Source organism: Thunnus thynnus, chromosome 6, assembly GCF_963924715.1.
Source record: "Thunnus thynnus chromosome 6, fThuThy2.1, whole genome shotgun sequence".
In the NCBI taxonomy this organism is placed as follows: domain Eukaryota; kingdom Metazoa; phylum Chordata; class Actinopteri; order Scombriformes; family Scombridae; genus Thunnus; species Thunnus thynnus.
The window spans coordinates 15,328,112-15,339,919 of NC_089522.1; the positions used below are offsets into that span (position 1 = coordinate 15,328,112).

At 39.6% G+C, this 11,808-nt stretch overlaps 2 protein-coding genes across 5 annotated transcripts; both read right to left on the reverse strand.

The window, feature by feature from the left end:
• Window positions 1-5,417: 5,417 nt before the first annotated feature.
• si:dkey-183p4.10 (protein starmaker) lies at window positions 5,418-9,337 on the reverse strand. 4 transcript variants are annotated; one of them, XM_067592014.1, is made up of 7 exons: window positions 9,204-9,337; window positions 8,937-8,979; window positions 7,046-8,830; window positions 6,876-6,942; window positions 6,728-6,797; window positions 5,793-6,011; window positions 5,418-5,714 (listed from the first exon to the last, which is right to left on the reverse strand). In XM_067592014.1, exons 2-7 carry the CDS (start codon window positions 8,977-8,979, stop codon window positions 5,592-5,594), a joined length of 2,307 nt encoding a protein of 768 aa, XP_067448115.1. In that variant the 5' UTR covers window positions 9,204-9,337; the 3' UTR covers window positions 5,418-5,591. The 4 variants fall into 4 exon arrangements, with proteins under 4 accessions (XP_067448115.1, XP_067448114.1, XP_067448116.1 ...); XM_067592013.1 differs by having other exon boundaries at window positions 8,937-9,113; window positions 9,204-9,331; XM_067592015.1 differs by having other exon boundaries at window positions 5,793-5,912; window positions 9,305-9,325.
• On the reverse strand, window positions 9,227-11,781 carry dnase1l1l (deoxyribonuclease I-like 1-like). The gene is made up of 9 exons (XM_067592016.1): window positions 11,642-11,781; window positions 11,375-11,534; window positions 11,186-11,274; window positions 10,989-11,075; window positions 10,778-10,899; window positions 10,312-10,424; window positions 10,040-10,197; window positions 9,753-9,849; window positions 9,227-9,657 (listed from the first exon to the last, which is right to left on the reverse strand). Exons 2-9 carry the CDS (start codon window positions 11,513-11,515, stop codon window positions 9,577-9,579), a joined length of 888 nt encoding a protein of 295 aa, XP_067448117.1. The 5' UTR covers window positions 11,516-11,534; window positions 11,642-11,781; the 3' UTR covers window positions 9,227-9,576.
• Window positions 11,782-11,808: the final 27 nt, after the last annotated feature.

Sequence of the window (11,808 nt, forward strand, 5' to 3'; positions counted from 1 at the left end):
TGGTCAATCATTATATTAACAAATATACATTGAATCATAGATTGTTTGACAACCTTATTAAAAGTTCTACAACACTGAAAAATAGGAAAATTTGGGGATGCTGAAGCAATCTGTTGCAACTATACACACTTCCAAGATATGGATATGAATTCTGTTCAACGTCTTTTTAGTGTTAAAGTTAAAATCCCTTATCACAAATTTGAACAATGAATAAATCGATGATGTCCAATTTTGATGTGAAATTATAGGATATATCCTACTCATGAATTGTATGATATGGGTTAAGAACTGACCTGCGGAGGCTTGGATATAATTGGCTGAAGCTCACCATGTATATAAAACTGAGTTGACTGGTGTTTTTGTGCCAAAAATTAAAACCACAATCAACATCCTAATGTCTCTTTATAAATCTGAGACGATTAATCATGGTAATCCACATAAATTGCCCACATCGAGATCTGTGGATATTTTATATACAACTGTGGCGTTATATTTAAAAAACTGTGCTGTGATGAGCTCGGGACGGTATCTCCAAACCTCAACAGATCAGAGCTGCCCAGGTGAGAGGAAGGAACCCTTCTGTGTGTGTTTTTGACTGAAATATCCTTTTAAAAGTCTTCCATCTATTCTAGTAGTACTGCTGTGCCGAAGGTGGGCGACGATTATGTACTAAATCATAAGGAAGCAAATAAACTGCAAACATAGTGCACAAATATAAAGCATAAACCACAATTTCAGAATGTCTAAATGAAGTCATTAACCAAAATACATTCCTTCAGTTAAAATGCATAATAAGGTAGAACAGCCCTGTAAACTGAGCCTGAACTTAAAAAGAAATCATTCTATTCCTTTCATGGATTCATTTGACTCCATATTGGAGAAAACTAAGTAGAGGAAAACTGCCACAGCCAGGAAGAACACAAACTGAACCCAGAGCGGGATGAGGCGAGACGACTCGGATGCCTTCACAGCGTCTTTACCAGATTTCGGGGGCGTCGATTTCACATAGGAGTTTCTGTAAGTGGACGGTGTGTCGTACACGTAGGGTCTGAAAAGGTAGAAGAGGAATTATAACGCTGCACCACATGATTAAAACAGTGTCCGTCACAAACTAGCATCAACCAAATGTGACCTTGTCGGGACTTAAAACTCTTTTTTGTTTAAACTAGTATAATGTTGGTTAAGTCACAATTTGGCGCCACTGTTCATCTGGTCACTTTTATATCACATGTCACAATTAAATATTATTGTAGTGTGACTTGAAAAACATTGTAATGAGGTTGTAAGATGCAGCATCCATCCAGATAAATCCAAATCAAATTGAAATCTGATCTGAGATACTGTGTATGTGATAGAGGTGATTCTTAAAATCTGAAATTTGCATCATAGTACATTAAAGAAAGAAAGCAAATTTGAGCCCTTTTACACCTGATTATATTCTTTGACTATAAATACACTTACTCGTCAACAAAATCCCTTCCACTGTAATCAGGCTTTGACCTCGAGTAGCTCGAGTAGAACGTCCTGTAGAGAGCGACATAAAAAAAAAAGTACATGTGTGAAGGATTTGTGTTCTACTACCAACTGAGACGACAACAACAGTTTGTATAATTACTGGACAACTTACTCATGATCAAACTCCCTCTCAGAAGACTCCGGTCTTGACCTCATGTAAGTCCCACTAGATATAAAATAAGAAAAAAGTAATAAATCATTCAGACTGATTTGTATTTGATCAACTGAAGCAAAAAGACTAGCGATTAATTATTAGATGTAACAGTATAGGATTTGTAAGAGAACTGACCGATCTCCTGAACCGTCACTCCTGAACTGCAGAATAAGAAACAGAGAGGTTATAAGCAATGAAATGTTACAATAATGTTCATTTAAAAAATGTGTACAACTATAGGTCCAACTGCACTTAACATTAGTATGTTTGCATCTCTGGCCTTCTATGAGTTGCCTTCCTTAATAAGAGTATCTATTTGTATGTTGTAGAGATTGTGAAGCACTCTGAGACAAACATGACTAAAATATGTACTGTTTTGTTGTCAGAAATTGGTCATTTAGTGGCTAATAGCAAATTTTTTACTGCAGCTCCCCAAGCAGGTGATCAGACTGAGGGAACAACAGTGGACATGAATGACATCACGATGATAGTTATGCACCAATATGGAATTACGGGCTGATTAGTTTTCTCTTTCGCTGCTAAATGCTCCGCTGTGTTCACCAGCTGGTCGCTAACTTCGTGTGTCTGCTGTTTGGTGCTGGGCAGGTAGTGTACAGCAGGTTTTTCAAGTTTTTACACTAAACAGCTGCCTGCTGATGAGAGTAAAACAAAAGGAAAGGAAAGCTCTACATTGGATGATCATTTTCATCATCAGGATATTTGTTGTGGTCAAGTTTTCTTTGTGTGCATCTTTCCACTCAAGTAATGCAGATAAATAGAGCAAAAGCAGTCTGGCAGTGTGCGCAGAGATACTTACAGGTGTCCTGTGAACATAGGTGACTTCCTCCTCTGCAATGAAAGCACAAACATTCAGATAAATACCAAGGCATGTGTACATTTCCATTACAGTCTTTCCTGCAATGGCAGCACAGGAGTTCATTGCCAAGACTGAATTAAACAGGACTGTGTTATGTGCTGATAGTCATAGAGCTGAAGAGGTGGCTATGTTGTTGTGTTGTCAACAGGTCAAGACTGTCAGTGACAAACTGGAGCTTGTCCAAGGGTTAGCCAGTGAGCTAGCATTGCGTTTATCTTTATTACCCTTAATTCTACGTTTTTCTGAGTTTGATTCAGAATCCTGTTGTATCATCATGATGGAAAGTTATCTTCTTTTATCTTATCATGGATGAAAATTGTAGAATGTATTATGTTATAATGGCTCAATATAACAGTCATAAATGTAGATTATTAAATACCTCCCATATATTCCCTGCCTTTAAAGGGATACTCCACAGACTTTTCACACGAAGCTCAAGTCTAATTTTCAGTTTGAGATTTACAGAAATTGAAAGTGGAGGTACTAATGACAGATGCTATGCATTTCCCAGTGTAGGAATCAGGGAAGTGGGACATTTCTTTCCAAAAAATGACTCGAACAATTCATCGATTATCACAATAGTTGGCGATTAATTTAACAGTTGACAACTAATCAGTTAATCGAATTATCGTTGCAGATATAGTTACATCTGGGCACAGATTTTGACCATCCTTATTTTAATCTGTCTCTCTCAAGAGGCCAACAACCTCCTGAAGGCCAAAACTAAACTCCTAGTTTAGTGTAATGTATAATAAAATGTAGCTACAGTACAGAAACATGATGAAAAGTGTGAAATAAAAGTTACCCTCTTCTCTGTAGAAGGTTTTATCAGGTGATTGTTTAGGTCGTTTTCCTTTAGCCATGGCTTCTTTCAGCTTCCTCTCATACAGACTTCTGGTGGACTCTGAACACAGTGAGGGTCGCACAGTGAACAAAGATGGACACAAAACCACAGAAAAGCAAACACTACTACAGCTGTATAGAGGGAAGGCCCGTGTAGTTAGCTGGCAGGCACGTTGATTCAAAGTTAACAATTCAATCTGTGCGACTCACCGACCACTGGACCATGTTTGATCCCGTATTCGTCGAGCAGGTCGCTTATCTCCTGCGCGGACTTACTGCTCAGCGCGGACATGTTGAAAACTGGATTTATTGGTCGTTTCTATTTATGTGTTTGGCTGTTTTCTAAAGTTCTTGTTTCGGTTGAGTGGTACACAGTTTCAGTTACTGAAAATGATAACAACCATGACTCCTCCTCCTCCGATAAAGACCGGAAGCTCGTTTCGTCGCGCGGGACGATCCTCTGTGGAGTCGAGAGTCGAACGCGGTTTTTTTTTTTCCTAAGATAGCGAAGTACGCACCCGCCCTACTCTGCCTCTGATTGGCTTACCCTGATATTCTTATCCTAACTCTAACCAATCTCACTCATCATGCTTAAATCTAGCCAATCCAACCATCGAAGGCCACGAGTATTAGCCAATCAGAGGCAGAGCAGGGCGGGTCATTATTTTGCCATCCTAGGAAAAAAAAGGGTGAACGGTAGCTTGGAAACATGCAGACTGAACCCCGCCCTTGTTTGTTGAACCAACCATAAAGAGCATTCGCACCCTCACTCAAATTATACGTAATTTCCGCTTCCTTTTGACAAAACATTTTATTTTTAATTTTTTTTTATTGAAAAGGATTCATTTACAAACATGGCATAGAAACCAACTACAATACACTCCTCTTAACATGCAGGGCATATTAGATAAGAAAGATAAATTATATAAAATAATAATGTAATAACGTAAATAATAATAGAAAATAAATAAATAAAAAAACTACTCAATAACAATCGTAATAATAATAAATCTGCACTCTTCCTTAGTTTTTCTAAAGGTCATCAGATATTTTCATTGATTGTCTTCAGGGCCCCTTTTAAAAACAGGAGAAAAGGAGTTTCATTTTCCTCCAACTTTTTCCTTTTATGGTTTCTTTCTTTTAATTAGGTTTGTTTCCAGAAGCGACGCAGCGCCTCCAGCAGGCTCATGATAATATTACTTAATGATAGTAAAGTTCATGTAAATGTTAATATTAATACTACTAGTGGTGGAACTTTCTTTTAAAGATGTTATAATATATTTTGAATGTAAAGACCCTGAAATCGTTTTTCATTGTTATGTGATGATTATAATAGGTAAGTTTTTTATTCACAAATGTCGTTTTTCAAAGAAATTACCAATATTTTCTCTGTTCCTTCATGATTTCACATATATTTTGAACTATCTAAAATTTCTTCAAAACAAAAAAAGTATATGTACCATCGATTATTGTAATTACATTTTTGAAAACATATAGAGTTGCCTTTATTTTATTTTAATGTATCTATTTACTGTATTTATCATTATTATTATTATTTTTTATTGTTATTGTCCTTGTTTGTCAATTTTGTATTTCCTGTTATAACACTTGATTATAATTTCAGTTCACAATAGTGAACATTTGGACTTTGATGAAACTGAATGTGTTATGATAAAGTCTAAAAAGAAAATACAAGTAAAAGTTCTTCCTTCAAAATTGCACAAAAGTAAAAGTATTATCAGTTAAATTTACTCACAGTATGAAAAATAAGTAGTCATTATGCAGAATGTCATATTATTATTGACATTACATGATTCTATTATTATTACTGATGCATTAACTTGTAACCAGCATTTAAATGTTGTACCTGGTCAAAGTGGACCTCAGTGTAAACCCTATACATAGCCTACTGTTGCAATTTTATCTGTAACTTTGCATACATTTATCATATTTTTTTGTATATAAAACCTTTATCTTACATAAAAGTGAGAACATGACTTATGTACAGTTCATACAAAAAAGGCAGCATGATTTTTAACAAAGATAGATATTTATTTAACACAAAATTGCATATTACAGATGTCAGGTCACAACTTTCAGTCTCTATCACTTTACAATGTATTTTTACAATTCAATATTGTCTTTTTTTTTCTTTCATCATTTGTAAGCATATAAACAAGTTTTAATGACCAAAAATTAGCTTTAGCCCTCAAAGAAGTCAACTTGGCTGAGCCAGTCGGCCTGGTCTGTGGCCAACCAGAACATCAGCAGTCCCATCAGTATCACCAGACCCATCTTCAGTGTCAGCTTCAGCATGTTGAGACACTGTGGGAACAAAGGACAAGTCAGAGAGGTAAAATAATGAACAAGGTGAATGTTCAGTAACAGTCTGTGAGTACACACCTTGTGTTTTCTGGTGCAAATCTGTGTGTTGCTGAGATCTGGTGCACTCTCTGGTAGCTGAAAGTTTGAGGGATCACAAGCTGGTTCCACTTGCGGGGTGTTGTCAGGCTCCCTCAATTCCTGCGTGGGCAAAGACAAAGCAGCAGGCCCCTTGGTAGGGGGGGTACATCTTGGGTCCCCCTCACCCGTCCCACCACGCATATATGCCATGGATTGGTGCTAGATTGGAGTAGTCAGAGAGATGATTTGCCAAACTCTTGCAAGATTTGTACACTAACCTTAGCTTTTACCTAACCCTAACTTTAAGCCTAAGCACATTTATGTGCCTTCACAGTACAAGCAGCCGTTAGCCATCAGCTAACGACCCAGACGGTTGTTCTGCTAGGGAAAAAAATAGCTGTTATGAGCATGTTTTGACAGACCCCTTGTTTCTGTATGTCTCTTAGTTACTTTCTCTTGTCATGGGCGAAATGTATTTCTGTCTCTGTCCACCGTTTTATAAAATGTATAATTTTACTTAAAAGTAGTGCTAACACTAGCTGGCGGCTAATTTAGTTCATCCCACTTGATGGCCCCCGACATCGTGGCATTTTGGTGAAATTAATCAGCTTCACCAACATTCTTGTTTTTGCTCATTAAGTTTGTATTAGAAAATACTTGTGCTACGCTGTGATGTGCTCTGACACAGACATTGAGTGAACCCTTTTTCTGTTAAGAGTCTGTAATTAACAAGTTTGTAATGTGTTGTTGTATTAAAGCAGGGGTTGTTAAGCAGTGGTATTGGTCTGCCGCCCCTCCCTTTTCCATTTGTTCTAGTTACAGACCGCAGTTAAACAATGAAGTGTGTGTGTGTGTGTGTGTGTGTGTGTGTGTGTGTGTGTGTGTGTTTCCACGTGTGCACATATGTGTCCACATGCAAATGATCCTATTCTTACCTCAGTTGTTTCTGCAGAGTTCAGGTCCTCCTCCCCCTCTGTAGAGCTGCTGAGTGAATCTCTGTCGCTGCTGAGGATGCAGGAAGCAGACGCAGTTTTTTGGTTGTAATTATTATTCAAGAAAATCTATATTAGGAATTCTCCTTACCTTTCAGTTTCATAGTGAATGACTTCAGACAATGGATCTGTACAAAACTGCACTTTTATCTGCCTCCCTAAAAAAATGCACAAATGGAAACAGATGAATTTTGGAATAAAAACACTTTGAGAATTACTCTGTAACCTAATGAAGACTACACCTATCTCATGTACACTCACCCTCTCTTCCATTCTCCCCGTTGCTATCATCGTAAAACCTGTAGAAAGCCTTGATTCTCTCCTGTTCTTGTTCCCAGTTCCTGTCGTCTTCGTACTCGTCATCTCCTAATTGTCCCAGCTCAGAGATCCCAGAGGCTTCAAGTTCAGTGTTGAAGAAGAAGCTGTCATCCAGGGATCCCTGGTTAGAAGGGCTTGTGGTTGTAGCACCCTCTCTCTGAACTGCTGAGTAGTTGTTGACGTCTTCTGCAGGACACTGAGTCAAATCTGAAGACAGTATTTCCGCTCCATCTGTGTCCTCTTTGGTTAGCGGGTCTTGAAAAAGAGGGGAGTCAGCTGTTAAGACGTTGAGGTCCCAGCTAACGTTGAAAGCTGCTGAATCTGGTCTGTCGTAGTAATGCCTGACGTGATGGTCCTCAGAGACGCTCCACCTGGAGAACTCTGCACTGCTCCCACTGTAATGACGAGTGTCCTCCAGTTGCTTGTTGTTTTCGGGATCTTGTAGACTCATGTTATATGAGAATTCCTCATCACTTCTCCTCACTCGGACCTCATCGTCACTGGAGCTGTAGGAGTCACTCTCACTCGTCTCACTTCCATCATCACACCCTGTCACCGCTGCATCGCCTATCACGCGCTCCACATACTCTATTTTTTCTCCACTTGCCTCACCCTGGCCCCTGAACCTATCAGCATCCATCTCTAAATCTCTGCTGTACAGATACCCATCTCCCTCCTCATCAGTGTCCTCAGCTTTTTCCGTCCATGTTACATCTGTCACTGCTCTTTCCAGGCCGGTGCTCTGCTTTGCATTTGAACTGAGGCCGGATGCACATGATGAAGCATTTAACTGATAATTTTCTTGATTTTTGTCTCCATCTTCTACATATTCGCATGAAGAAAAGTCTGAGGGATAATCTGCAAAGCTTTCCCCTGCCTCTTGGTGCTCCTCCCCTGAGAAATCTTTCATTTTCTCCACATTTTCTTCAGTGTCAACTTCAGCAATGAGATCCTGCAGATTTTCCACTGATAAATCTGGAAACTCCAAAGTGGCTTTTGCTGGCTCATCTCTGTAAGGATTTTCAACCTCCTGCTCAAAGCACTGAGCAAGAAAATCTTGCTCTTGTTCAATTTTCATGACCTCACATTCAGAATCAGACGAATCTTGCTTCTTTTCCTCTCCCTCTTGCTCATCCTCTTCAATCTCATCACCTTTTATTATCACCTCACTGCCACGTCCAGGGACACTCTCAAAGTAGGACACCTCCTCATCACTCTCACCTTGCTCCACGTTTCTAACTTGAGGGTTTTCAGTACTCTCCGGAGCCAGAGGTTGTCCCTCAGCAAAGATCCTGTCCTCTTTATTACCATCATGGAACTCGTCACCACAGTGAACCGACATCAGCAAATCCCCTGGCCTCTCTCCCGTCCCCTTATCCTCTTCTTCATCATCTTCATCCCCTCCAGAGACAGAACCTTCCTCTTCGGATTCCCCATCTGAGCTTGTGTACTCCTCCTCTGGCGTTTTGTCCACGCTCATGACTCCTGCACCTTGAAAATCCTCCTTGGCATCAGACAGCTCTTCATCAACATTTTCAGCCATGCATGTATCTAAAGTTGCTTTGCTTGACAAAACTGTGTCACCAGTTGCTTCCTGGTGCAGGGCTCTGACTTCCTTTGTTGGCAAGTTTTCATGAGAGATGCCTATCTTGTCTTCATCAAACTTTTCATCAAAATTTAAATTCTCAAAGTCCAAATCTCCATCAGGGAACGATGGAACAGATGTCTCTGTAACAACATCATTATTTGCTGATTAAAAACTTATCAATAGTAAAAAAAACAAACACTGCAATTACATGAAAAAAGAAAAAAAAATACAGACTACATTTCTTACCTGCAAATGCATCAGAAAGAAGATCAGCAAAACTTTGTTCCATCTTTGCAAATAGACAAAGCAATAGTTCTTAGTTATATCAAGACAAACATTACTGCATTGCCACAGATAATCTCTTCTCTCGGAAAGGAAGAGCGCATGAAGTAAGTCTCATCTGTTACCGCTGCAAGTGGCTTCCTGTCAGACAGACGACACATAAATCGCACTCTATAAGCAATACATTTGGTGAAATATATGACTCTAAACATCTACTTTATGTAAGCCTACCGTAAAACTGAAGCAGATCAAAAAGGTGATCAGGAAGTCTCTCTGAAAGGTGCAATAACAAAAAGTGATGTTCTGTGTTTTCTGTTGCTGCAGGAACGTACCTTCATGAGCTAAAGTAATGATGTCAGCTTTGATGTGGTTTTGGTTTCAGACGCACAATATAAACTCCAGCAGTCAAACAGGCAGTTCCTCTGTGCTTAAGTAACTCATGTTTTATTGGTGAGAGCAGTGCTACTTTTATGATGAGTTAGAGTCAATATAAAATATTCTGTTAGGCACTTTAATTTATTTTTGCAGCTAAAATCAAGTAAAACTACAGTTGAATCTAAAAAGTCCTTGAAGTCCTGGTGTGTTGTTGATGGTTCTGAGTGGTCTACAGTTCATGGCGGAGGAGGTAGCGGTGGTTGGGCTTCAGGTCGACTTCTACAGGAAAATGATCGCTCACTTCTAGAGCCTGTGGTGCCACCAAAAGAACAAGGTTAATGTCCATGTCACGTATAAACCTGAACTTGTAGTTTCTAAAGAAAGGTACATTTTTGACATGTTTACCTCCTCCTCTGTGAGATGGAAACTCTCTTTAAAGTTGAACGGTTGAGCTGAACCTGGCACTATACTGGAAATAATCTCCCGTCCATGGACAATGATCCTGTTTTGGGATGAAAAATTAAAACCAAACTGTCTCTGTAAGACATAATCCTGTCTGCAGAAAAAAGTCCACATAGGGTGATATCATGTGAAAAATGTGTCATCATTATAACAGAGTATGTATACAACACTCACACTGCACAGGAATAATAAGATTAATCCCAGTAATTCAGTTTTCAGCAGTCACCGACCTGTCATATGCACAGTGTGTCTTCTCACGGACAGTAGTGTCTTGCTCATCTCCAATTAACCAGCGAAATTTAGGGTCACTTCTCAAGCGCACAGCTCTCCAGCCCTTGATGGTGACATAGTTGCAGCCGGCATTGAGGTCCCCCAGGATCATCACGTTCTGGGTGAATCAAAAGAAGCAAAAAGGGGAAATTCAAAAGATTGAAATTACTCACAAATTTCATCATAAATGAGAAACCATTGATGATGGTGATAAGGATGTGGTTCAACCTACATCAGTCTTCCACTTCTTGTAAATTTCTCTGAAGACAGTATAAAGTTCATCCATCTCCTTCATGGCAGTTTTGGGACATGTGTGCTGGCCAATCAGGATGAAATCCTTCACCACTGAGAAACACAAGACAGTTACGAGACATCTTTAGTGAAGACATGCTCTCGAGTGTCCCAGTCTTATCCTGGTTTTGATGCTATTCGGATATGACGTTTGCATTGATCATAAGGACATAATTCAGATATTATCCAGGTTTCTGTCAGCGTAGGTGCAGGTTTCTCCTTTACTCACCTGCGCACATGACAGAAAATAATTAGAAACCTGGATAAGATGTTTTATTCCTGTTGGCATATCCAGGTTTCTCAAAATTAGAATAAGGGGTTATTCAGGTTCCTGAAACCCGGATATGATGTTTGCATGCACAGAACATGGATAACCAGGATACTACATGTCTTTCAGCTCATCTTACATGTTGTAGGGGAGTGAAAGCGAACGATGAAAGGCTCTCTGGAGAACACATCCGTTTCATTGGTCCCCTCTGCCTCTAGTTTAGGATACTGATATTGCTCTTTGATCTTCAGAACATTGTTCCTGGAGATGATGAGAGAAGATGAAGAGGACGTTGAGGATGACGCTGAACTGACCGTTTACAGAAACGCATTATGTTTGATATGTGTTACCTGTAAATGTAGACATACTGCTCCTTGTAGGTCTTCCTCCCCAGCCTCTCGCTTTCCACATAAGAATATGAGTTTGATTTGTCAAACCTGGTGACAAAAATCATAAATGATGTAACATTACAGTTAAAGTTGTTCATGTTATGGATGCTGTGGATGTAACAGATAATGATAATGATGATAATGACAAAAGCATGTACCTGTTAAGATCTTTAACCAAGGCTCGGATTGCTTCTCCTTTAGAGTCTCGTACCTCCTGAATGAGACACAAGTCACACCGAGAAAGAATCTTGGGAGCAAAACAAACATAAAAAGATTCATCAGCTGTCTAGTTTTTTATGGATGTTGCTGTCATGTATCATTTTGTACACGTACAACTGTGATTCTACCTTTTGTAGAATCCCCATAACCTTCTTATTGTTTGCCTTTGATTCGCCGAAGCTCTGAACATTGAAAGCGCAGATTTTCAAGGAAAGTGTGACGTTCAGCACACAGAGCCCCACAACAAACAGCAGAACTGCAGTCCTCATCTTGCACAGGATTACCACTCTGTAAGTAAAAGTTTGGTCAAAAGAGTTTGGCAAGATCCCCTTTGTCATGTTGGGAAACATTGTACAAAAACCTGAAGGCACAGTACATACTTGGCAGCCTCTTACCTTCAGCGCCAGTTTCACCAGGAGACTGACCTCAGTCCAGCAAAGATCCATCTCTTCAATGACCTGCGGTCTATTTGGGGAACATGCAGGTAAACCTGGGTGAAAGACAGGGGCTGCAGATCATGTGTGGTGGATGTGCTGCGTCAGTGCCTGTTGAGAATGGAGCT

What these genes read in the sequence shown, in the direction of transcription:
- si:dkey-183p4.10 (XM_067592012.1), bottom strand. An exon ending in CGGGGAGAATGGAAGAGAGG is followed by an intron (nt 6,943 to 7,045) that starts GTGAGTGTACAT and finishes GCATTTTTTTAG; the next exon opens with GGAGGCAGATAAAAGTGCAG. An exon ending in TTTGCACCAGAAAACACAAG is followed by an intron (nt 5,715 to 5,792) that starts GTGTGTACTCAC and finishes TTGTTCCCACAG; the next exon opens with TGTCTCAACATGCTGAAGCT.
- dnase1l1l (XM_067592016.1), bottom strand. Translation starts at nt 11,515, where the DNA reads ATGAGGACTGCAGTTCTGCTGTTTGTTGTGGGGCTCTGTGTGCTGAAC. An exon ending in TTATGGGGATTCTACAAAAG is followed by an intron (nt 11,275 to 11,374) that starts GTAGAATCACAG and finishes TTTGCTCCCAAG; the next exon opens with ATTCTTTCTCGGTGTGACTT. An exon ending in ACACACTGTGCATATGACAG is followed by an intron (nt 9,850 to 10,039) that starts GTCGGTGACTGC and finishes ATCCCAAAACAG; the next exon opens with GATCATTGTCCATGGACGGG.